Source organism: Telopea speciosissima, chromosome 9 (assembly GCF_018873765.1).
Source record: "Telopea speciosissima isolate NSW1024214 ecotype Mountain lineage chromosome 9, Tspe_v1, whole genome shotgun sequence".
Taxonomy (NCBI): Eukaryota; Viridiplantae; Streptophyta; class Magnoliopsida; order Proteales; family Proteaceae; genus Telopea; species Telopea speciosissima.
Window position 1 is genome coordinate 9,972,547 of NC_057924.1, and position 24,792 is coordinate 9,997,338.

A 24,792-nucleotide genomic window follows, 5' to 3' on the forward strand; every position below is an offset into this window, starting at 1 on the left:
AGGCGCTGGCTGCGCTGCGGCACAGGAAACATTCTCCCATTATTTTAACAAAGTCCTTCTTATTGTCATTATTTTATAAACAAATCGACTGTTATATTCAGTAACATTTTGAGGATCAGCTTCAAACTATCAGTATAATATTAGTTGTATGGAAGTAATCTTTTGTGAAACATTCATATTAAGTATTATAAATAACAGTTTAATCTGATGAATCAAGAGGTCAGTTTCAGATATGTCTAAAGGATATGGTTGGATCAGGCAAATAACTTAAGATAAGAATACACTAAATTTATTATTATCAACAACAATAATATGGTTCCCAGATGATAAGACTTAGACTAGGGATCAACACGCTACCGGTGTGGGATGGAATCTCCTACACGACTTTAATCAGGGTACTTAACTAGTCTAACTATCTATATTTAATTGAAGGGAAAAATAACGCTACCTGGTCGTGTAGCTCCTACACCTATACACAGGAGTGCGTGATAGTACCACCTTGCCCCTTGATAATTCAAAATCTTATAAATGTTGATGCTCCTATGCACACTCTCATTAGCCCCAGTGCCGGTGTAGGTGCTACACAACCAGACAACGATCTCATGCCCTTAAGTAAACTAATCAAATAACTGGATTAAATTAATTAAAATCATGAAGGGAGAGGAGAATACTTGTTTTGATTAAAAAAAAAAAAAACCTTGCAAACTCTGTTCACCAGAGTTCCAAGACCACTTGTTACTTAGGGGGGAGACAGAGAGAGATGATAATGGTAGCATGTTACTTATTTCTCCTTAGGCTTCGTTTGGTTGCAAGGAGAATTAAATGGAAGGGAAATGAATTTTTCAAACTTAAAAACAGAAACTTTTGTAATCATTACCCCATATGATTATATCATTAATTTCAAATCTTACCATATTTAGTTATTAAATTTCACTTCACTTTGCATCTATTTCCCTTTGGTGTATCATTACTTAAATATGGTCAGAAATTTAAATAATTTATACAATCACATGGGATAATGATTACAAAAGTTTGTATTTTTTGTTTGAAAATTTTTTCTTCCCTTCACTTTAATTTCCTTTCCAACCAAACATAGCCTAAAATTTAAATACTAGAACATGATTAAATTTTAATTATCGTATAGAGAGGAGAGAATTTTCTCTCTACTAGTGATGTGACCATATGATTGGACTCTTATGTCATCATTAACTCCAACCTCACATTGTATAGGATCAAAACCACTCTTTCCCTTGTAAACTTGAAACTACGCCTTCTCCCGGAGTCTTCCATACAATAAGGAAAAGGACCTCACATTCAATTTCGTCTAATTAAAGCAAAGGACTTCTTGGCAAGCTCATAATCATAGGTTGCCCCATTACTTGAATGAGAACTATCAGTAACTGCAAGCTATAATCACTAAAAGCTTCAGACTTACAGGAGTATAAGAAAATGGCCAATTCCTTAGAGATGGAGCATTAGCTGTCTATCTTCTTAAAGAAAAGCACGTACAACTAATAACAATCCCCTATTGTACATGGCCTGAGATGTTATTAATTTTCGCTATGAATTTGCCTTTTGCTGCAAATAATCTTCCCCCCTATTTGCAAGAGAGAGAGAGAGAGAGAGAGAGAGAGAGAGAGAGAGAGAGAGAGAATCACAATCATGGATTTAAAAATAAAATTGGAATCGGCAGAGTAGGTGAACCCCAATTCCTATTAATGCTGATTCTTAAAACCCATTTTGTAATCAACTATTAATGCATTTTTATATCTTCGGTTTTTGGCCTCTTCCCTATTCTTTTAGTCAGTAAAATAGCAGAAAATCAATGAAACTGATTTCTTAAAGCTAGTTGTACAAGATTTTAAGTTTAAAAAAAAAAAAAATAAACTACAAAAAAATAAAAGATATGTGAAAATGCTTGCATCTTCTTCAGATTAATTATATTTTTTAGGGTTTTGACCAACTGTGATTGATTCGAATTGAAATCAGAATCAATGAAAGATGGTCTTGTGTCCAATTCTGGATTTTAAAGCCCATGGTCAGAAGTCACAACATGATGGACTAAGATTGCCTTGGAATTTTCATTAACAAAACATAGAAGAAGACTTTCTTGAAACTGATACATCTTCGGCTTAAGTCCAATTTTCATTAAACAATAATAACAACAACTCAAGAAGCCTTTTTCTAATTTAATGGTCCAATTTTTATTAAAAAAAAAGAAGAAGAAAGTCTTCCTTGAAACTGATTACATCTTTGGCTCAAGTCCAATTTTCATTAAACAATAATAATAACAACTCAAGAAGCCTTTTTCTAACTTAATGGTCCAATTTTTATTTAAAAAAAAAAAAAAAAGTCTTCCTTGAAACTGATTACATCTTTGGCCAAGTCCAACATGTTGGAATAGCATTAACTTGGACACCAATAAGACAATAGAAAAACAAGAAATCAAAAGCCCAAGAACCCCTTATGTCCATTTAAAAATTTGGAACCTAATTGAATACTCTAACGTGCAAAGACAGATACAATTATGACAGTTTGGAAGAAGAATCAAAGGAGACAAAAAATTGACAAGATATAGGCCACTATAACAATGGCCATAGTCATGGTAGTGACGATGACAGCTGATGGAGACTCTACTCCATAATGCTTCCCAAAAGGTGGGACATCTGATGGGTCTCCCTTGCCTTGCAACAACAACAACTGAAGGCTACGGTTTTGCTGTACCCTATTAACCTCAATCATATTGGGTTGTTTAGGGTATCAACGGTTCAATTTCGGTTTTAATCCGATTCAAGATACAACATGTGAAAATCAAAACCGAATAGGAGCATAGTTTCCAAATCAGAATCAAATCAGATCAGTTCAATTTCTATAATTTATTTTTTCGGTCATCATTCGATTTGAAAATGAGTCATTTGGTTCGCTCAACGGTTTCAATTATGGAGCTAAACAGAAAAAAAGAAAAAAGAAAAAAGAAAAAAGAAAAAGAAAAAGATATCATATTTACCTTTACAATATTCCGGAATGTATCATTGCCCTATCTATTCATCTTTTTTATTTCAAAAAAAAAAAAAAAAAAAAAAAAAAAAAGAATCCTGTACCTCTCCGGAGCCCAAGGAACAAATAGGCGTGGCTTAAAACCAAAACTAAATCGGTTTACTTTGATTCAGTTTTAAACAGCTGGTTTTGGTTTTCAGTTTTTGATTCAAAATTGACACCCTTGTATAATTTGATACTTCAGAGCATGCTGAAACTAGGGATGTAAACGGATCGGATTCGGATCGGATACGGATCGGATGTGATCGGAGCCGGATATTCCCTGGCCGAATACGGATACCTCTAAACGGATTCGGATGCGGATCGGATTTGGATTTTCGACCATCCGTTTACATATCTGCCTTGTGTAACCCGGACCTTCCTCCCCCTAGCGGATACAATTCTCTCTCAAACCATATCTCTTAGATCATGATTCTCTTTTCATCATATTCTAGAACTTGTTTAATCTTCAAAAACCCTAGAAATCATTATTTACTTAATTTTTTATTATTAAGTATTCGGATTTTTTTTCGGACGGATTTTAATCGGAGTATTCGGATTATTTTTCGGATATCTCTAAACGGATACGGATGCCCCTAAACGAATACGGATGCGAATTCAGATTCGGATTTCGGTTATCCATTTACATCCCTAGCTGAAACTGACCCACAAAGACAACACTCCACAATAAATAAAATAGGTATCATATTCTTGAAATGTTATTCACTTTCAAGATGTCAAATGGTAGAGACACAATTGAACCCAAAAAAACAATGGTACACACACAAGACTCTGGGTCTCATAACCAAACTATGACCCAACTGTTATCTTTCCTTCTAATCAGTTCGAGCTGGAATGGGTCCCTGGGACACACCTCCCGCAACTAAAAGCAAAAGTAGAGAAGACTTGGAAATTAGAGGTCAGAAAGAGGCTTCTAAGTTTTTTTTTTGAGTCTTGGTTGCAGACTATAGAACATATTAACAAACTTCTTAAGCTTAAAGTGACCTAAATCATAGCTTTTCTGACCCAAATAGTCTTCACCATGGAATGAGTGACAACAGCTCAGAAAACCAAAGCACATGGCGAATATGCTGTGGATCAGGATGTTATCATTGATAGAGGTTTCCAGTGAAGCTTGATCATTCAAATTTCCTCTTAAAAGGCAAACCACGTCCTCCATATAGCTGACCATGTCCTCTATATAATAAACAGTAACTACTGCATAAACTTTTACCAAAAAATTAAAAAAGAAACTATTGCATAAACCAGCTCTCAAAAAATTTACAAAAAAGATCCAACAGCCTCTGTAAATAGTCTCCAGGTTTTAATTGGAGAATGAATCACAATAAATGTCCCTATTGTCGAGCTTGCAGACACTGAAAAATATAAGTCAAAAAAATTTTAGTTAGATTAGTTCAAATCAATCTGACTGTGATTGCTTTCATCCTAGCTTTGTTCTGAACCAAGCATTTTGATTTGGTGGGGGGAAACAAGGCTACTAATCTACACCCCCCAAAAAAAAAAAAAACCCTGCTATTTGTTCTGCTGGACTAATGAAGAAGAGACACAATGTGTTTCAAACCTGATTACCTAACAATGAGGCGCTGATAGCGCAGAGCAGGGATCAATTCCAGCTTCATGTGGGAGAAGGGTTGGGAGAGGGGAATTGTCGATGTACAAAATAAATAAATAACATCAATAAAATAAAACCTTAAATACAACACATTTGTATAATTTTAAAAAGGGGCGGGCAGGAAGATGCAGTATGCAGTTTTGACCTTCATATAGATATAGACAGACTCCTCTGGCTTCCAAGGTTATACGGTTTAATCTCCCAAGAAGTAACCTGTTGTTCCTCCTCAGGTTGGATGAAAGGCAAGGAGATCTCCCGGATCATCAGATCACCACAAAATGGACATTCACTGGCTACGGCATCATCCAATTGTGAACGTATCTATCCATCAATCAGACAAGAAGTAAGTTCAAGTAAAACTCTAACTACCTCTGCTTTCAAAGTCACAAAATGCACAAACTACATTTATTAGCTAGATCTTGTCTCAATACTGCATATGAGACACAACAGAAACAAACCTTATCAGCATGTATCATACTGCCAATGGGTGCCTCAATAACACTACCATTTGGATGATTTGTAGATTCACCACCCAACAAACTGAGCTGCTTCTGTAAATCCAATACAAATTCTGCCTGCATGAATTATCCACTAATTGGTTAAGTCAACCAAAATAACCTTGAAAAAATTATTCTAGCCAAATATTGAATAAGGCTGTACTGTAAATGAATGCACTTTGTTAACTTCACATGTCAAGCATTAGGTCAGTCAAATAGCAACAGGGCCATTCCCAAGCCTCAAACCAAGACCTTAAATATGCGCTTGGGAATGCTGAGACAGTGCTCTGGAAGCAGCCTAACAGTCAGAATACCTGTACTCAAAATATTGGGCTCAAGTGGCACCTTATCTAGGCTCCCGTTTGTCATTGGTCTGACCACCTCCAGAGCTGTCACTTGAAGTGGGTTGTCGACCATGAGCCAGCTGTGATGACTGAAACTTTTAAATATGTTGGTTTAGGAGGTGTCTCACTTCTGAACAAGACTGAAACTTTTAAATATATTGGTTTAGGAGGTGTCTCACTTCTGAACAAATTAATTAACTCGAGTTTCTAATTTTGGTTAATAATTTTTCCCTATCTGCATTAAATCTGGTTTTAATATGTATGGACATGTCTAGTGAGTTGTACTTTCCAGATCCTTCTCTTTCTTTCCTCACCACTGCACCCCGGTGCTGTGGCGATTGACTGATTGCATGTGTGCTTAGGTGTGATTTTAATCATGAATATCGAGTCTCCTTGAAGGCGTGCCTCCCAATCCTCAACTTTTTTTGATCCAGTTGTTTACTTTCACTATATCTTCTATGTTTTAGAATAGTAAGGATAATTTCATTGAGACCCTGCTTATTTTCCAGGTAAAAATCACGTGTAAGGAAAATTTTCAGGTACTATTCAGCATAGAAATGAAATATTTGCTCGGAAAATTTTCTTTACAAACGGAGCCTAAAGAGAATGTGGGTTCTACTGATGGAAAATGCCACTGTTGTACAAGGGCAAAAAAGTTACCCAAAAAGGACCACCATTCTGGATACCTCATTGTGAACAAAAAGATGAGCTGGATTCTATTTTTCTTCTTATGCATGATGGACATAATAGCCACGTGACTCTCCCTTCCATTGAAGTGATCCACTGTAAAATCCTATCAAGAACCATAACCCATCAAAATCCCCACCCATGGTTTGATAGGTCCCATCGAAATGTTTCTTAAGAGTAGCACCCACCACTTCAATGAAATTCTTGTAATAAGACTTTGGTGAAAACTCCCAGTCCACCTTAGATTCCATACCTTACCCTTTCTCCATTAATTTAATGAATATCCAAGTTAAAACGTTAAGGAGAACATAACATTCATCTTATTATCGATCAACCAACTTCAACATGAAGCAAGGAGTCGGTGTGGCTTATCTTTTCAAAAACTTCAAAACATTGGGAAAAGAATCACCAATACAGTGAGAAAATGAAAAGCCCAATCATCATCGCCAAAAAACAGATACTTTTGTATGAGTGTGCAGTATGTTTTCAACTTCATATATGAAAGAAGCCTATCTCAGGTTTACCTCTCAGAACATACCAGGTTCAATCAATAAAGAGCGCAAATTTCTGAAATACTAATAGAGCAAAAATCTGGATCTTGAGAAGTCCACCAAATAAGATTGTGCTTGGCCTATCAGAGAGAGGGGTGGGTGATAGAAACAATTAGACACCAATTTTCATTTTCTGACCTCCATTCAAAATCTACTACCTAATTCCCAACTGTCACAACTACCTCAGCTGTGCAAAAAGGCATTGACTTTCCACTGCCTTCCTCTAGAGGTTGACTGACTCCTGCTTGAATCCTTCCCCCTTTTCTGTTGAGATGATTCAGTTTGGATTTATAACATAGTCTCCCCTTGAAAAGAATTTCAGTCTATGTATACCAGATACTTCAAAATGTATGCGGCTAGGCACCAGCCAACCTAGATTCCAAATTAAGATTAAAAATCAGACAGGCTGCTCCACAGGCCCAGATTTGAATTATTTTCCTCATAAACAGGATTGAAAAGGCTTACTGGTTTGTTAATTTCAGTGGCCTGCGACGAGGAAAGAATTAGGGAAGAAGAAAGAGAAGAGATGAGGGTTGTTCTGGGACTGTGAACAGTACCCGAGAATAGTAGCATGAAAAATAACTTCAGAAGAAATGAGGAGAGGAGAAGAAAGATATAGAAGAGAAGAATTCTCACAACTCTGATTTTCACTAAAAAGTATCTTCATTAACTATCAATTTTTTTTGGGGGGGGGGGGGGGTGGAGTGTTATATGTATTTAAAGAACTGAGAAAATAATAAAAAAAGAATCCTCCTAATATTTAGTTTACTAAAAAAGGGCATACCCAGTGCACAAGGCTCCCACCACTGCGAGTTCTGGGGAGGGTCATAATGTACGCAGCCTTACCCTTGCTTTCGCAGAGAGGCTGTTTCAAGACTCTAACCCGTGACCACTTGGTCACAATGGAGCAACCTTGCCGTTGCACCATGGCCCCCCTCTATTTGGTTTACAAAAATAAGTAAAGTGATTTAGAAAATACAATGACTCTTAACTTGCTAAACTACTAAATCTCCCAAAACAAAAACTAAATCTTGAAGGAATCTTCTAGACTTATATATGACAAGGCAAGGAATGGGCCCCACAAGATCCCTATAACAACTACTATTCGATAAACACTAGATGAATCTCTAATGGGGCCCACCAATAATTAAAATACTTATTTTCGTGCACTCCTTTAAACCCCACTTTTGGACCTTATAATGCAGCCCATTACAAATAAAACCCAAAGAATTAAAAACCCAGACCCATAGATGTTAAAATAGGACCAATTTCTGGACCGGTCCTCCACTAAAATGGCTCCTATATCCTGTTCGACACTCACTATTTTTAAATGCAAACTTTGTCTCAGATACTTAATGCACTCTCTTGCCATATCTGGGTACTAAAGGTTTATACTCTTACTAGCCTATAAATTTGACTCATCTACAGAAAGCAACGGTAATATAGTCTTAGATTGGTAGATAATCCAACTAGGAATCAGTAACCAGGATCTGCTATGAACGGGTAAATTGGGTAGGCCAAAATTGGGATTTTGGTCAAATTCGGGTTAGGGTTTAGTGGAACCTAGAGTTTGATGGTAGGGTTAGGCTAAGTTGATGTAGGGGAGTCTATCAGTGAAGGTTACGTTCAGTTTTAATGGGGGTTAGGGTTAGGTCTCTGGGTTTCTGGAAAGAGAATAAGGATGGAATCTAGGCTTTAGGGTTGTCTGTTGGGGCTATAACCAAAATAGAGTTTTCCACTAGATGTGAGGAAGATTCGGTCCAAGTTTGGGTGGATTTTGTTGGTCTGATGTAAAGTTATAGTGAAATCACAAAATTAGAAAGTAGAAGAATGAAAATAGAACTTAGGGTTTCAGATATACCAATGATGCAAATAAGCCACTTAGGGCTTATTTTAGTGGAAATAAGCTTTGGGCTGGGTTATATATGTGTTGGGCTTTTGATCCCATGAGTTTATTTTGAAATTGGCCAATTTAATAGACCTAAAATATGGGTAGAAAGTAGGAAAACGGGATTTACTTCCTTAGTTTAGTTAGAGTCCTATTTAGAGTTTGTTTTCTTTATTATTTCACTTTTTTAGTCAATTTAGGTTATCTTATTAGTAAAGATAGGGTTAGGCCTTTCCTTTTTAGAGTCCAAGTCTATTTTTGAGTCTTCTATATAAGTTTGTAAGGGAGTCCAACATTGAACACGAATTTGATTAATGAAATATTAGCTTAAGCCTTTGTTAAAAATCCTGAGATAGGTTGGGTGAGATGCCCAGGGTGAGCTGAGATAGCCATCCCCATCCCCAACCCCCTCCATCGATCTCCAATCAAGCTCCATTCAAGCTTCAATTCTGCCATAGCCGATCTCTTGAAGAAATTGAAATTCTGCAATTATTCTACTTCCCTTCTAGAAGGTCACATGCAAGGTGATTTTCGCGAGAATTCTGCCCAGCCAAATCGAATCGTTAGAACCTGCTGAAATTTTGATCGAATCTTCCTCAAACCCTAAGAGAGACTCGATCTAAATTTCATTACCATCCACCCAGCAAATTGTCTGAAATTACCCTTTTACCCCCCAATCCTATTTCTACTAGGAGTCCTCAATAACTTCAGATTTAGTCATCTGATTTAACTATAACTATCAGCATCTCTTCTCTCTCATATAATCCATACACTCCTAACTTAACCCTAACATCTAACCCTAGGTCCCATCAAACCCTAACTCTAATTTTACAATTTTCACTGACCTAGCCGATTTACCCAATCCATAGCAGATCCTGGTTATGGGCTTCTAGTTGGTCTTCTACCAATCTAGAACTACATTAACCAGTCACCAATTGAATATCAAGATCTGGAATGAGAAGATAAGATAATGCTTGCAGGCTGTGCTCCAAACCCAGATCTAATAACTTAAAATAGAATTCAGAAGTTGCAGCAACAGGAACTTGAAGAACAGGCAGATTGAGTTCAACGGAGAAAACCCAGAATTCAAACAATGCTGTGGACTGATCCTCCTTCAAACAATGATCGAATGGCCTTCTTGAATGACTGAAACTAAGTATCAGATCTGTTGAAAGTATGAACCTTGCAGAGAATTCCAGCAACTAGAATGATTCTCCAAGAGATCGGTTAGGTTAGAACTGAGGCTTGTTGAGGAGTTCGATAGAATGGGGTTAGAAGAGAGATCTCAGGATTCCATAATGCTATAAGCAAACTTTGTATTCATTCAATTGTGGGCTCAACTGAGCAATTACAACCATATTTATAGCCACAATGGCCGAACTAAAATCAAACTCTACTAACTAGGACTCAAAGTAGAACTAGGATTCAAACTAAAAGTCTAAAACTAGGATTCCCAACTAGGATTCAAAGCTAAATCCCAATTAGGATTACAACTCCAAATAGAACTTAAATAAAATACTAAATTAAATAAACTCTAAACCTAATCCCACGATTTAGTGCTGGTGTAGGGGAAATCCCTACACCTACACTACTACTGGTGTAGGGAAGAATCCCTACACCTGTGGCTGGTTTTAAACAGCCGATCTACATCAAACAGTGGCTACAGGGTTTCCCCTTTAGGAGACAAGTACACCTTAAATTGAGGTTATTTCTCTAGAAATATAAGGGTTAGTAAGATTTACTTTGTTTTAGTTTTTTATACCAAAAAAATAAGGATTTCCTATGTTATTCATTCAATGGGGATTTTTCAGCAGAAGATATCATAGCGAATGAGCCTAAGCTGGGCTAACACTCAACAATTTCTGGCAAGAGAACCCCAAGACAAATTCAAAATTCTCATTCACTACGAATTGGTAGGAGTGTTTTTGAGTGAGGAAATCTCAGGGAACAGATGCTTGAGAATTTCAAGAATTTACTCCATTTCCTCAACTACAGAGAAACTATAAGCACTAGTGCATGTTCAGAAAGAACTCTACCAAAACACGGTGCTAAATAACATACAGAACCTATTTCATGAATGGGTGTGAAATAAGAGCTTGTGCATGATAACACATGTATTAGCAGAAAGAATTAAGTACTTGTGCTGTTAAGGTGCATTTCTGTCAATACATGGAACTAAAAAGGTATACAAAGGTTACCTATTTCACAGATAGGTGTGAAACCGCAAAACCGATACGGAAACAAGAGAAAGACACGAATAGTAGGTGCCACTCATAAAATCTAATAAATGATTTGACAATTTCTTGATGAGCAGAAGAGTTCCAGAATGCATGTATGAGGTTGCCTTGTTAATGGGAAAGAAATAGTTATACTAACTCTAAACAGGAAAACAAACCATCCATCTATGCATAAACTGCTTAAACTTACTTGAGCTTGGTTGCTACACCCAGTCACATGTGCAATCAAACACTCTGCATGAAAAGCATGTCCACATGGAAAGACATAAAAAGGGGCCATTGGTCCTACTGAAGTATAGCCCCTTGCCACCTGACGTGTCCCCCCAACTGTTAAGATTTTCCGTCTACAAACCTGATAACAAGCCCAGGCAAAAAATCAGATCCAAGGTGTTGACATGTCACAAATGCAACAGGATCAATTAATGGTGACAAAAGAAATGATGGAGAAGATTAACCTAAAAACACAAAGTTCGACAAAGACATCAGACATTTTCAAACTGTATAAGTTCCAAGGCAGTTATATGGAACAGGACCACACAAAATCAAACCAAAGTCAATGGACTTGGTTTTGCTTCAGATATCAGACAACAAATGCCCACACATTTTTTTGAGTATGAAAGCAACTGCCAACCATGCAAATATGAAATCATGAAGATCAATACCCCACACTCCTCGTCACGATCAATGACAGCATATCTTTGAGCAAGGGCACTGATATCATTTCTGATATTGTCCGCACCATGTGTCGCATCATTCATTTCCTGTTTCAGCTGTTCGATCTGCTTATTGTAATCCTCCAATGATGAACAAATTGCCTCCTACAAAATATTGTGGAATTTAACTTACAATGGCAACTTAAGGTAATTCAGAAGGCAACTACTATGTGGCAAGTAAATAGGTTGAGATCTCATAGGTTGCATAAACCGAGTTATTAATGCAACTTATTCAGGAGAGATTGGAACAGATACAATTTTCAACATAGATAATTGTTGTGAAGGTAGAACAGCAGGTGTGATTATAGCAAGCATAAAATATAACACGAAAGAATGGGATATGCATAAATTGTGCATGTAAATGAATGGACTGGATTATTGTCAAAAACTCCTTGTGGCAGGACTTACATGCTTACGTACCCATTATTGTATTGGTTTATAGACCATATGTGTGTTGGCTTATAGACCAGGGGTATACTTGTAAATGTTTTCTTTCTTTATTATAAATATATCTTATTGCTCACAGTTAGGGTATTTCTTCCTAACTGTGCACCAGTTTTCTCATATGGCTCTCTTCTCGCTTCTTCCTTCTCTTTTCTTTCTTTTGCCTTTTCTCCTAAATTGCGGTCCTGGCTTATCTGCTTCTGATATAGTTTCATGGTATCAGAGCAGGTTTAATCAGTGACCATCTTCTTCTTACCTGTTTTGAGAGCATCTTTTTAGGTTTTCTTCTTGTGGTGTACAGCCATCTATTGCTGCCCTTCTTTACCATGAAACCCTAGTTGGTAACATATGAGCTTATATGTATTGGTTTATAGACAACCATTATATGTATTGGCTCATAGACCAGGGATACACTTGTAATTGTTTTATTTCTTTATTATAAATATATCTTATTTCTCACGGTTAGGGTATTTACCTAACCGTGAGCCAGTTTTCTTTCTATAGCTCTCTTCTCTTCTTCTACCTTCTCTTTTCTTTCTTCTACTTCTTCTCCTTCTTCCCCTAACCAGCGGTTCTGGTTTATCAGCTTCTGATATTGTTTCATCAAGAGAGAGCCAAAAACTGTGCTTAATCACCATAGACTGAGAGAGAAAATGAGCCCTCAAAACAAAAATGCAAATTGCAGCTGGATTCTTTTGACCCAGTTTGCAATCTCCTTTTAAATATGTTCTAATGTGATTTTTTTTTTTCTTCATTGATAACATGATGCTTACGAATCTATCCCTTTTACTAATACAGGGTGCTAGGTACTGGCGCACAGTACAGGATTAATTCTGTATAGATAGATGTTCCCAGTAACAGTGGCATTAGTCACTCTATTGTAGATCATTTTGATTTATCATCTTAACCCAACAGGCTAGAAAATATCATATGTACTTGCTTAATAAAACGGTTTTGAAAAATAGGGGGTTAGAAAACTTGGAAAAGTGGACAATACAGAATGGCATAGTTGTCATGGCGGTTAGACGATCCAAGGTGTTGGTGAGGGCAGAAAATCAAGGTGGCACCAAGTAGGCGCCCAAGTCGACCAAAGCGCCTGGATGCCTAGGCGATGCCTTGACAACTATTCAGAATGGTTAAACTTGGATTTGAAAGAAGAAGTGGGGGCACTATCAGAGGTGAAGACCCAAACAGAAGGAAGTATTAAGCAAGAACTTGTATCCAAAATGCATAAACTAGAACTTCAATGGTACCAAAATTCTAGAGTTTTGATCATGCGGATAAAAATTTAGTGAAAGCTTGTAGAATCATACAAATTGAAGATGAGTAGGTTAGGACCAGCTATTATTTCATCTTAAGCAAGATTCTACAAGGACTCAAAAGCCAAATATGGTTGAGCTGGGTTTCAACATATAAGCAATGAGGCAGACACTTCATTCACTAGCACCAAAAAAAAAAAAGGGCAGAAGAGATCAAGGTTTATAAACCTACTAGCATATTCTCCACCGTACACAAGGTAGTGACTAAGGTGCCATCCTCAGCACCAGATTGAAGAATTTCGATGAGCTGTAAGCCTAACAGCCAACTTTCTTCAAAGTCAAAGACGAACAAAGTTAAAGCTTCAAGAGCTCAGGGGAATGATGAAACAGGATCCCCCTCTCTTAATTGCTATTTATCATCGTTAAATAGGCTCTTTGGAAATCCCTCTTAATTGAAGAGCAAACATTGAGGACTTCATGACTAATGGGGATATTTTATGTATATCTCAGTTACAGGAAGTTGAAGATACTATTATTCTTAGACCAAGATATGAACCAAGTATTCCAGTCTCAAGGCTGCCCCTTAGATGTTATGATTCAGGCTGAGAATAAATCTAAGAGAAGTACTTTAATGTTGGGAAGATGTCAGATATTTCGAGGAGTGCGCTAGCATGTTAAGTTGCTCAGTCTGTCAGCCATGTTTCACATAGTTGGAGATTCTAATGATCTAATAAGAGCTAAGGCATGATTTACTACTTTTGGAACCCAGTAATGAAAGAACTTGGTAAACCAAGTCCAACAGAAGAGAAAATAGCCTTTCTTTTTTCCCTTTATTTAAGAATGCCAATACACCACATCCTTCCCTAGGGAAGGTAAAAAAGTGGGAAGAAGTTCATTTTGTGAGAAAAAATGGATTTGCTGGCCAAAGAGTTCAGGATGAACTTGGAGTACAGGGTCTGCTTCTAATGAATAAATCTCCATGGATAAATGGCTTCAGCAATTCACTAGGGATCCTTTTGGAGGTAATAAGTAGAACCAAATGTAGTAGCAGCAGCCATTAATATATATTAGATGGTTCACTTATGAAGAGTTCCCTTCCAGCCATGATTTAAGTGGAAAGATGAAAAAGCTGGATGTCAGCAAGTAAGCATGGTTGTATCTGTCCAAACTTGTAAAAGGTGGTCATGGCGAAAGTGTTTCAAACTAACAAATCAATAGTCTGTATCTCAAACCACAAGATGCCAATATTTAACTAATAAGGACAAATGCACCTTTAAAAAGACTAATATATGCATCTTATTTTGTGATTTGCGCCTTCAATGCCTGAGCTTATCAATTGAAGCAAACAAAGCATAACCCATTTTTGTTCTATGATTGCTACCTTATGGGCATGCTTTATAACTTAAGTCTACAAATTGGTCAGGCTATGGAGCTGAAGCTTTGTTATCTTATACCCCACATTTGCACTATATAACTGTAAGTCTGCAAATTTGGTTAGGCTGTGGTGCTAGAGCTTTGTTATCTTGTATACCACAAATGCACTATGGCATCGTTATCTTCAGTGTAGGATAACATAAATAACATAACCTGTAATTTTCTAATAATTCTGTGATGTTTTGGTCAAACTGTTTTAATTATTCTAATATATTTTATAGTATCTTTATCATTTATGTTAAGATGGATGAGCGGAAAAAACTAGAGAAGACAAATAAGAAATGTGAAAGAATAAATTCTGTGATTTCTAATAATTCTACAGATAACATATATAAAATAACCTGTAATTTTCTAATAATTCTGTGATGTTTTGGTCAAACTGTCTTTTTAAGTTTTACGGATTAAGCCATATTTATTCTTGCAAGCAAAACCATAGGGTAACATTAAATTTAAAACTGTAATTGCAAAATTTCTGCAAACCAGAATTCTGGGAAACCAAGTTTAAGGTATATTACCTTGAAATCATCAATCAAAGCAAAGTCTGGAAAGAATGGTAGAATATCCTCTATTTTTAGAAGGCCGTCAGTTTCTTTGAGAAATGCTATTGCCTTTCGTATGTTCTCCCTTTTAGCTCCTTTCTCCTGTTCAATTACATGCTTTGCAACCATAAGCCAAAGCTTCTTCCTCAAGTCTTCATCATCTTCAACCTTGTCAGCTTCTGCCATGGCAAGCTCTGTGTCAACCTAATGCACCAAAATGAGAAACATGAATCTAACAAAAGTATGTAAGCCATATGGGTATTTACCACACATGGAGCAAACTAACCAATAAGATTGTGTGCAACCCCAAAACATGCACTTAAGAACACTTTTAACACAAGTGATAATTAATACTGCTACAACATCAGGGAGCGGAAAAACTTGTAATCTCCAAAACATGAAGTTCATGTATAAAGAACAACCAAAACCACTGTCAGTGAACAAATATATATAGAAAATAATTGGAAGTATCACTATCAGTTAACGAATATACTTCATAAATATTTTCCAAAGAACACGCATCAATTTAAAAAGAGGTTCTCTACTGACAACCAGAAGGTATGGCTCACAATTAAAGCCATATTCAATAACATGTTTTTGCTTCCTGTGGAGGTTTATCTAAAGTTCAAAATAGAATAAGAAACCATTAATTCATTACAAGTAATAAAAATGAAAATCATTCTTCATTTTTGTCAATTTTTGAATAATCTGAAGAAATTAATGGAAAGTAGTAACACAAAAAATAGGATTCTTGTGAAAAGTTGCAGAAAAATATAGCTGTTAATTTTAAAATTAGTTAGTAATCCCTTTTGTATCCCTGCCCGTATTTATCTACCAAACAACCCCTTTAATACTCTGTTAATTTTCAAAACTGCCACTCCGCTCCCCTTTAAAACTTGGGAGTCTTGTTGATTGTGTGGGCCTATGGTGATCCAATTTAAGGACTTCAGCACCCGGGATTGCATCAGACATGCATAGCTTAGGGCTTGTAACAAGTATGCTTTGAATAGAGCTGATTGAGAAAAGGGATCCATGTAGCCAATCCCATTTAGTTGGGATAAGGCTTAGTTGAGCTAAGTTGTGTATAATTTGAGCATGACTTAATTATTGTTTATAATTTCCAAAAATATAAATGCAAATTCCAAAAGATGATGTGTGGAAATTATATATATGATCAAACCACAATTATAATTCATTAAGAAGAGAGACCTGAGTTAAAACTTAAAAACCGGGGTAGCCATTGACAACATAAAAAAAATCAGATGATGCGCAGGAATTTCTCTAAGCTTCCATGTTAAACTAAAAAAAGGCCATTACCCAGTGCTGATCCCGCCTATGTGGGATCCTGGAAAGGATGAGATCCAATAAACTTTAAGAAAAAATGTTCAAATTGCCAAGAAAACTTAACACTAGTAGTGAGTTTAAAGTGATTTGCAACAGAAAAAGCGGAAAAAAAAATTATAAACAGATGAAATTCAAAACTGATATCAATACCTTTAAAGCAAGAGCGACTGCCTCTTCATGCATGGACATCATGCTATATATATGGACACAGGCACGCATTCGCTTTTCCTTGAGGCAAAGGCGCAGTGCATATTTGGGATCATAGAAGAACTCAGGGCCATTTGGTTGTCCTTTGCCAAACTTGCATTGTAGGAAACGCAGAAGTGCACTATCATCCTCCTGATTAAAATCTCATACAAAGATTAACATGAGTTCTATATGCACTGAAAGATGAGGATGAAGATATTTAAACAAAGAGTGGTAGGAAGAGCAAACAAATAATAACAACTTGCAACATATAATAATGCATGAGTTCTGATGTAAAACTTCATGTTTAAACTAAACACAATTTTAACCTTATTTTTTCCCCAAACATCTAAGAAAACCTTCCCTTCAGAGGGGTGGGGAGAAGGGATGACCCAAGGATCAGTGCAATCACAGCAGCTGATATGCTAAAGTATTGGCAGTACTGCAAGATTGAAATCCATGAGGAAAGGTGATGGCCACAAGCATAATTGTCACAGCGCCAAGGCGAATCAAGGCGTTGGAGGGGGTCTGGACGCAAGGTGACACCAACAAGGCAACCAAAACACCCGCCTAGGCGACCAAGGAGACACTAGTTGTCAAGGCACTAGGATGCCAAGGCAGTCACCTAGGCGACACCTTGACAAATATTGCCGCAAGTTCAAAAGATAGAGATATCACCTCTCAAAACATAAAAGATGCAATGAGAATAAAACTCATGACAAGTGATTGTCCGTCTGAATATCCCCGGAAAGTGTGCTGCCATAGGAAAATATTAATTGGATTTGGATTTTCTTCAAAGGGGATCATTGGAATATGTGTATGGTTGATAAAGCATATGTCTTTTCCTAGAAAGTTGAACGGATGTAATTTTGATGCTGCCTGTCGAAATAAATAAAGGAGAGAGAGAGAGAGAGAGAGATTTGTGACCAGCCAATGTATGAATGATCATTAACATGAGTATACCAGCCAAATGGTATTTGTGCAAGAGTAAACTAATATGTATAAAGTACAAGTACAACAAACATTAACTAGTATATTTTACATTTGTAGTAAGAGTATTGCAAATCTAATGCATAGATTTGAAGAAAAAACCAAATATGACTGTTCTGTTAGCAACTAAACCTGCTTTGCATACAATGAGAGCAACAAGTTGTGCACACCAGGATCTTCGTTAAGCAAACGATGGACACAGAATTCCAAATATTTGATAACTTCATGTGTTTCATTCCTGCATATCGTACATAGTAAGAAATAGTAAACTAAAAGAAAATAAATTACAAACTTCTTCTCACAAAAAGAAGATAAAATACTGACCAGTAAGATATTATTATAAAGCTTAAACAATCATAACTGTTGTGTCTATCATTAGAAGTTCCATCTGAGGTGCGACAAACACAATTTTCTCAAACAGTGAATACGGACTATATGAGTGGGAGTTGAGATATCCAGTAATTCTAAGGTAGCAAACTCTGAACATCAAGGTGAAGCAGCAAACATACCTGATAGATGCATTCACATCTCAAGAATATATGTTAACTTAAAAGCTGAAAATAAATGACATTGTCAGAGTGTTGCATTTAATACCTATCCTGAGCATTTGATCCCCAATAATGCTCAACTTCTATAATATTTAATTAAGGTGGCAATTTCCTGCAAAAGCAAGGGTTTGGCTGCGTACATTATGACCCTCCCCAGACCCAACAGTAGCGGGAGCCTCGTGCACTGGAATCCTATCATGATTAGGAATTCCTAATCTGAATAGGAGTTCCCCTTTCCATTGTAATTTCAAATTATAAATACAAGCCTTATGAGGGAGACAGTCATATCCGACTACTCTTTTCTCTTCCCATCTTCTTCTTGATGTAGATCCAAGCCTCTTCGAGTTGAAAAAGCCACCCTAACCATAGGGTCATAATAGGAGCCATAGTATAGTCCTATACTTAGTTTTATTTCAGCTTTAAGTAACTCTATACTTAGTTTTATTTTAATGTGTTTTAATTGAACCGGTTCAAATTGGTTGCATCCAATCGGTTCAATTTAAGTTAGTCTAATTTAAGTGAAGTGTTCCTATTGGCTATTAGGATCTTATATCCTATTGGTTGATGGAGAATCTTCTTAGTTTAAGAGTTTTAAGTGTTTTAGGTTAATAGGGGTAGTAAGTGCTTTTAACTCCTTCCACGATTTTGAAAGAGAGAGGATTTTGAATTGTATTAGGATTTTGGCCCATCTTGCGCCCTTTATTGGAATGGCCTTGAAGACATACCCCACCTTTTCTTTGCTTGCCCTTTTACCGCCACCATCTAGAAAAAAGCCCTCTCCACGATTTGACCTCGCTGTAGGAGACCCCTAGCCTTTGATCGAGAATGGCTGGTTAGACATGACCTTTTCTGGGACATCTATTTGTGACACTAATGAAAAGCTGGTTTTTGGCGCTGCTATTTATCATATTTGGATGGAGTGGAACCTCAGGAGATGGACTTCCAAATCTCGATCTTTTAATCTGATTTGGAAAGCCGTCTCCTTTGACGTCTCTTCCAAGCTTAGTATTACTCGCCACAGTCACCTTTTGGATTCCCCAAGGAACAAGCATATTATTGTCTCCTGGAGTCTTGATTTGTCTCTTTTATAGTCTACCACCTCTACGTAGGTTGGGTTGCTGGTTCTTGTTTGCCCCCCCCCCCTTTTCTCCCCGCCCCTTGGGGGTTGGTGATTTAGTTATTCACCAAAAAAAAAAAAAAAAAACAGAATCGTGGGAGGCTCCCCCACAGTTAATTTTGAAAAGAATTGATTATGCTTGCTTGCTTTGTTGCTGTTGCCATTGCTCCCTTGTGAGTGCTTGCATCCTTGTGGATCTCAAGGTGGGACAGGGTGGGTGGATTCTCACAACTCCTTGCATCTGTTTATGATCAGGAGGTTCTTCTTTTCTGCTATCAAGCTGCTTCAAGTGCTGCTGCCTTTGAAGGAGATCGAATCAGTAAGTTCCTTTTGTTTTCTGCAAGTTTCCTCCTCCTTCTTCCTCCAGCCTACCCTAATCGATCTTAATAAACCCTAAATATTCACTAAGCTGTCCAGCCCAATTTTACCATCAGTTTTCCTCCAAATTTAAACCACAGGAGCCTTACCTAATTCCCTTCACTTGACCTTAGCCCCAAGCCCATCTCAGCCCTTAAACCCTAATTCCCTTCCACCTCCATTAACCCAAAACCCTAGAATTACATATCCATCACTTCTAGCCATTCAAATCTGCCCATACCACAACCGAATCATCCCTACACTGCCCTTGACACTCGATCTAAAGTCCTGCCCCAAAATCCCATCCTGAACCCTAATGTCAACCGAAATTCTAAAACCCAAAACCTAAAACCCTAACCCTAAAATTTCCAGAATTTCAAATTTTGTTTAAATCTATTAAAACTTATACCATTAGCTTCCTTTAGAGCTGCCCAATCATTATCATATCTCACACTCACCCTTTACCCTAGCATTAACCCTAGTTTTGCTCTAAACTACCCAATTCTGCCCAATCGGTTATCAGTTTCAGAACTTCTGTTCACCTGGCTCCTAGTAGGGTCCTATCCTATCTAGGACTATATTACTTCTCTCTTCTCGGTATTGGTATTCTTCAAGTGTATTTAGTAACAAGACCAAAACCTGGTCCAAAACTGGAATCACAAGGAGATATCAAATCTGTTTTATGGGCTGGGCTTTCCTCCTACGCATATACTTGATATCAAACCTCAAGTCTGCATCACTATCTGTCTGAAGAATAAAGAACTTAAAATTCTTCCTGCACTATTATCTAATTATCAAACTGAAGTAACCCAATTTCATCATATTTAACCTAGTAAACTAACAGTAAGATGCTCTATCAGGCTTAAAAGTGTAGCCATATCAGGAGTTCTTGTAAAGTGGGAACAGGACTGCAATCCTTAAGTATATTGGTATAAAGGCTTTTAAGCAAACATTCTCTTTTAATTGAAAACAATCATTAGGATCCACTAATTGTTAACTAGTCACCAATTTAAAAGCATCAGTTTCCTAAACAACATAGCAAACACAACATATCAAACATGCAGGGATATTGCCTTTACAGCTGGACAGGAACATATTATTAATAAATGAAGCCAATTAGGTATTAATTACTTTGCATGAGGTTCACTTGAATAACGCATCATTGCAGGAATCAGCCTTCTTGGATTTAGGTTGTTTGTGACCATCCATGACTCGACTGTCTCATATGCATCAAGCATGATAAGATCTGGAGCAAACTTGTACTGCACAAACATAGCACTTTCCTTTAAGTATAAGAAAAACGTATGGGAAGATTAGATTGCCTATTCATATCAGCATAGCAAAAATATAAAACCCATTATGTGAAAATCTATGAAAAACAAAATGAAAAATTTAAAATCAATCCCATCCAGTAGACATAATAATGTTAGTGTACCTGCAGATCTATGGGAACGCCAGGCTTTTGAAGCACTTCCAGAGCCTTCTTCGCTTCCCCTTGCTAAATACAATCCCACAGAGGTGCAAAGATAAGTCAAAACTATTGTTCCCACATTTGAGATTGTTTGTTACTTTTGAAAAACTAACATTACTGTCTATTGTCAAGCTCACCCTTAACATTATAAATGTGTTTTTGCTGCACTATTCACCTCATCGATCATAAGTTTAAAAGTGAACTTCAACATTACTGATTTAGTCCATGTGAACATATAGCAATAATCAAGGATTTGAGTATTGGAATTGCTTATCGTATTGGAGGGGTGATTTTAAGAGACTTCTCATATCGAAGAGACGCAAGATACACTAAAGATTCACATGGAATTGGTCAAAAATGCATGGATGTGCTTATGATACATATAAAATACATTTCTGAAGCATCAAACACCTTATTATGCAATATGTAAATATATATCAGCTTGATGCAAGGATTTGAGTCATTTTTACCTGATCTAGTGATGCATAACAAAAAAAAAAAAAAGAACAAAGAGATTTGCGCACTCAAAAGAGAGATGCAACTTTACCCCTTTTTCACCAAATCTGTTTCCATCCGTGATTTGAGCACTGTAAATCCCCAAACTTGTTGAAATGGTGAAGATTAGGGTCATTTTTAATGTTAGATGATTTCTTCCAACTCATATGAAAGAGACAAATTTCCAAGGCCTTCGGTTGCTCTCAGTTTTTTTTTAATCTCACTCACAGTTTATGTTTTGCAGGTTTAAAGGATTCATATCTTACCTATCTGACTGTATTGGTCTCGTATTGGCCCCATATCGGTCGATACAAACTTTTTTGAAAACAAAGTATAGTATCAATACCCACCAACACCGATATGTATCAGAAATACCTACCGATACTTAAAACCCTCGCAGTAATTCTCCAAAATTTTTTAGCATAACCATGAGAGCCAAAAAGAAGTTTTAGGCCAGTTACAAAATCTATGGTACATGACATACTATACAAAAGTGCCAATATTTTTCTCCTTTGGTAACTATAGCATCATAAATGGCAATGTCAAATCCTGAGTAAAGCTCATGCAGAATCACAGTGAGCACAAGAACATATGCACAATACTAGTTTTAGACATGCAGATAACGGAAAGAACATTTTGCAAATAAAGGACCACACCATTATCAGCTTACATTAATGCTCAATGCATAATTGTCAAGGCGCCGCCTTGGTGTCTATGCGGATTTTTTTGGGGGTCTAGGCGATTGTCGCTTGAGAGGAAGGCCGTGATTTTACTGGTATCGAACCTGGTTTGGCACTTATTTATGCCAAATATCATTGATGCAGAGATCACCAAACTGAGCTTTTTTGCTTGGAATAAGTCTAGGATTGGGTTATATACATGTTGGGCCTTTGATCCCATGGGTTTTCTATGTAATAGGCTACTTTTATGGACCTAAAATATGGGAATTAGGTTGCATACGGGATTAGTTGTTTTAGTTTCATACTTAGTTTTATTTTTGTGTTTTTGTTAATAAATTGAACCAGTTCAACCAATGGTTCAATTTAAGTGATTTTAGTAGTTTTCTTTTAAGTGTTTAGAGGGGCTGGATTTGGACTCTGTTTTGAGTATGTTTTAGTTTCCAAGTCAGTTAAAGTTACCTACTAGGTTAAAGATTGGGTTAGGCCTTCCTTTTTTAGTAATAGGGGTCTATTTTGAGTCTTTTGTATAAGGTTGTAAGGGGGGCAAGTGGACACGAATTTTGATTAATGAAAAGCTTTTTACTACTCTTCTTCTCCATTGAAAATTTCTGTCTTTTGTTTGATCAAGGCTGCTGGTGGGATTGGTGTTTGATTTTTAATGCTTTTGTTGAGCATGCCACACCGCATCGTTTGGCAAGAGTTGGTAGTTGACACCTTGCGGTGTGAAACCCAAGTGGATCGTTTGAAGGAATCAATGTTTGATCTGATTGACACCTTGCGGTGTGAAGCCTAGGTGGTTCTTTTGAAACTCTCATTCAAGCTCTAATTCAAGTTTTGATTTTTATTCAAGATCTACAATCAAACAAGCTGCTGCCAAGGAAATTTGGCAACTATAGTAAGTTTGAATCATTTCCCAACCCCTACCATTCTTCTTCTAATCCTCTCACAGCCCAAACCCTAAACTCTCTCTTTTTGTTTTCAATTTTCCCAAGACCTAAATCCATCACAGACCTAACCAGCCATCAAAACCCTCCCATATTTGGATCGAATTCTCCTCTCACCCATTGAGAAACTCGATCCAGGTATGGTCCACTTTTGACCACTCTAAACTCTAGATTCCATCTTCTTTTTTTCAAAATCCCAAAACCCTAACTCTAACCTTGCTGCCAATTCATTCCAGCACACTTCCCTTCATTGAAACTTAACGTAAACTTCACATGCAGACTCCCCAACACCAACTTACCCTAACCCTAACATCAAACCCTAGGTTCCCTTAAACCGTAACCCTAATTTGACCAAAATCACCTATTTTGACCTAACCGAACTACATGTTCAGTTCAGATCCTGGTTATTGGCTTCAAGTTGGTCTCCTATCAAATACCAATCTAGAACTACATTACATTTAAGTATTATTTATTTCATTACTTAAGATATTATTCATAGATATGCAAATACCCCCCCCCCATTTGGATCCAATAAAAATAGTTAAAATCAAATTCCAAAAGGATAAAATTCAACCCCCCAGTTCAAGAATAAAAACTGGATTTTTGGCGGTAGGTGAAATTTTCAACTTTCAAATATAAATCTAAAAATTCTATAAATCTCATTATATACCAAAACATCACTAAAAACCAAAAGAGCATTAAAATAATATTTTGTTTTGATGTCTAAAAATTTATTTCCATTCAAGGTGATTTTAAACAACATTCATGCACACCAACTAAGGTTTGACAGGAATATAACTCCGTCAATATAAATCAGATTTAAGCAATCTTAGATTTGTTGGAAAGCTGGTTTTGTGCTCTACCTTATACAAAAAAGTGACATGTAAAAATAAAATCATTTGACCAATCAAACTTATTAGAACAAGAACATTTCTCTAAATTGAAAGCAATTTAATTACTTATAAATAAGATCATATTTTCCAAGAAAAGTATAAACCAAATGTGAGACTAGGTATACTAGGGCAATGATCATTTCCAAAAACAGCATAAGCCAAATGTATGTTTTGATTGTTTCAAACTTTCAATAGCTGGCTTCTTCAATTCTGCTGTCTTCGAGTTCTATGTTAATTTTTTATGACTTGATGTGGCTTAATGTTGATTTTTTATGACTTTTTTTTTGGATGAATAAAAATATTAATGCAAAGAAAGAGAGGGAATAAACAAGCCCAAGGGCACACAAGCCGAAACTAGAGACTAGTTAGGGGGCAAGATGGAAGTAGGGAGGCCCCAAGAGACAACAATGAGCCTGTTCCTTGGGGAATCCTTCACATCCATGAGGGAGAGGGATCTAGCTTTAGATGAAACATCAAAAAAGATGGCCTTCCAAATCATGTCAAG

General features: G+C 36.8%; 1 protein-coding gene across 3 annotated transcripts in view; it reads right to left on the reverse strand.

The window, feature by feature from the left end:
• Positions 1 to 4,756: 4,756 nt before the first annotated feature.
• Positions 4,757 to 24,792, reverse strand: part of LOC122640051 (vacuolar sorting protein 18) — a 71,901-nt gene continuing 51,865 nt past the window's right edge. For 2 of the 3 annotated variants that reach the window (XM_043833161.1, XM_043833162.1), the window contains exons 16-24: positions 21,240 to 21,302; positions 20,936 to 21,066; positions 17,915 to 18,020; positions 16,757 to 16,945; positions 15,239 to 15,466; positions 11,536 to 11,691; positions 11,064 to 11,225; positions 5,128 to 5,244; positions 4,757 to 4,990 (exon numbers count right to left, since the gene is read on the reverse strand). In XM_043833161.1, coding sequence (XP_043689096.1) covers positions 4,817 to 4,990; positions 5,128 to 5,244; positions 11,064 to 11,225; positions 11,536 to 11,691; positions 15,239 to 15,466; positions 16,757 to 16,945; positions 17,915 to 18,020; positions 20,936 to 21,066; positions 21,240 to 21,302 — 1,326 coding nt within the window. In that variant the 3' untranslated portion in view covers positions 4,757 to 4,816. The remainder of the gene's footprint in view (positions 4,991 to 5,127; positions 5,245 to 11,063; positions 11,226 to 11,535; positions 11,692 to 15,238; positions 15,467 to 16,756; positions 16,946 to 17,914; positions 18,021 to 20,935; positions 21,067 to 21,239; positions 21,303 to 24,792) is intronic. The other variant, XM_043833163.1, reaches the window with a different exon arrangement.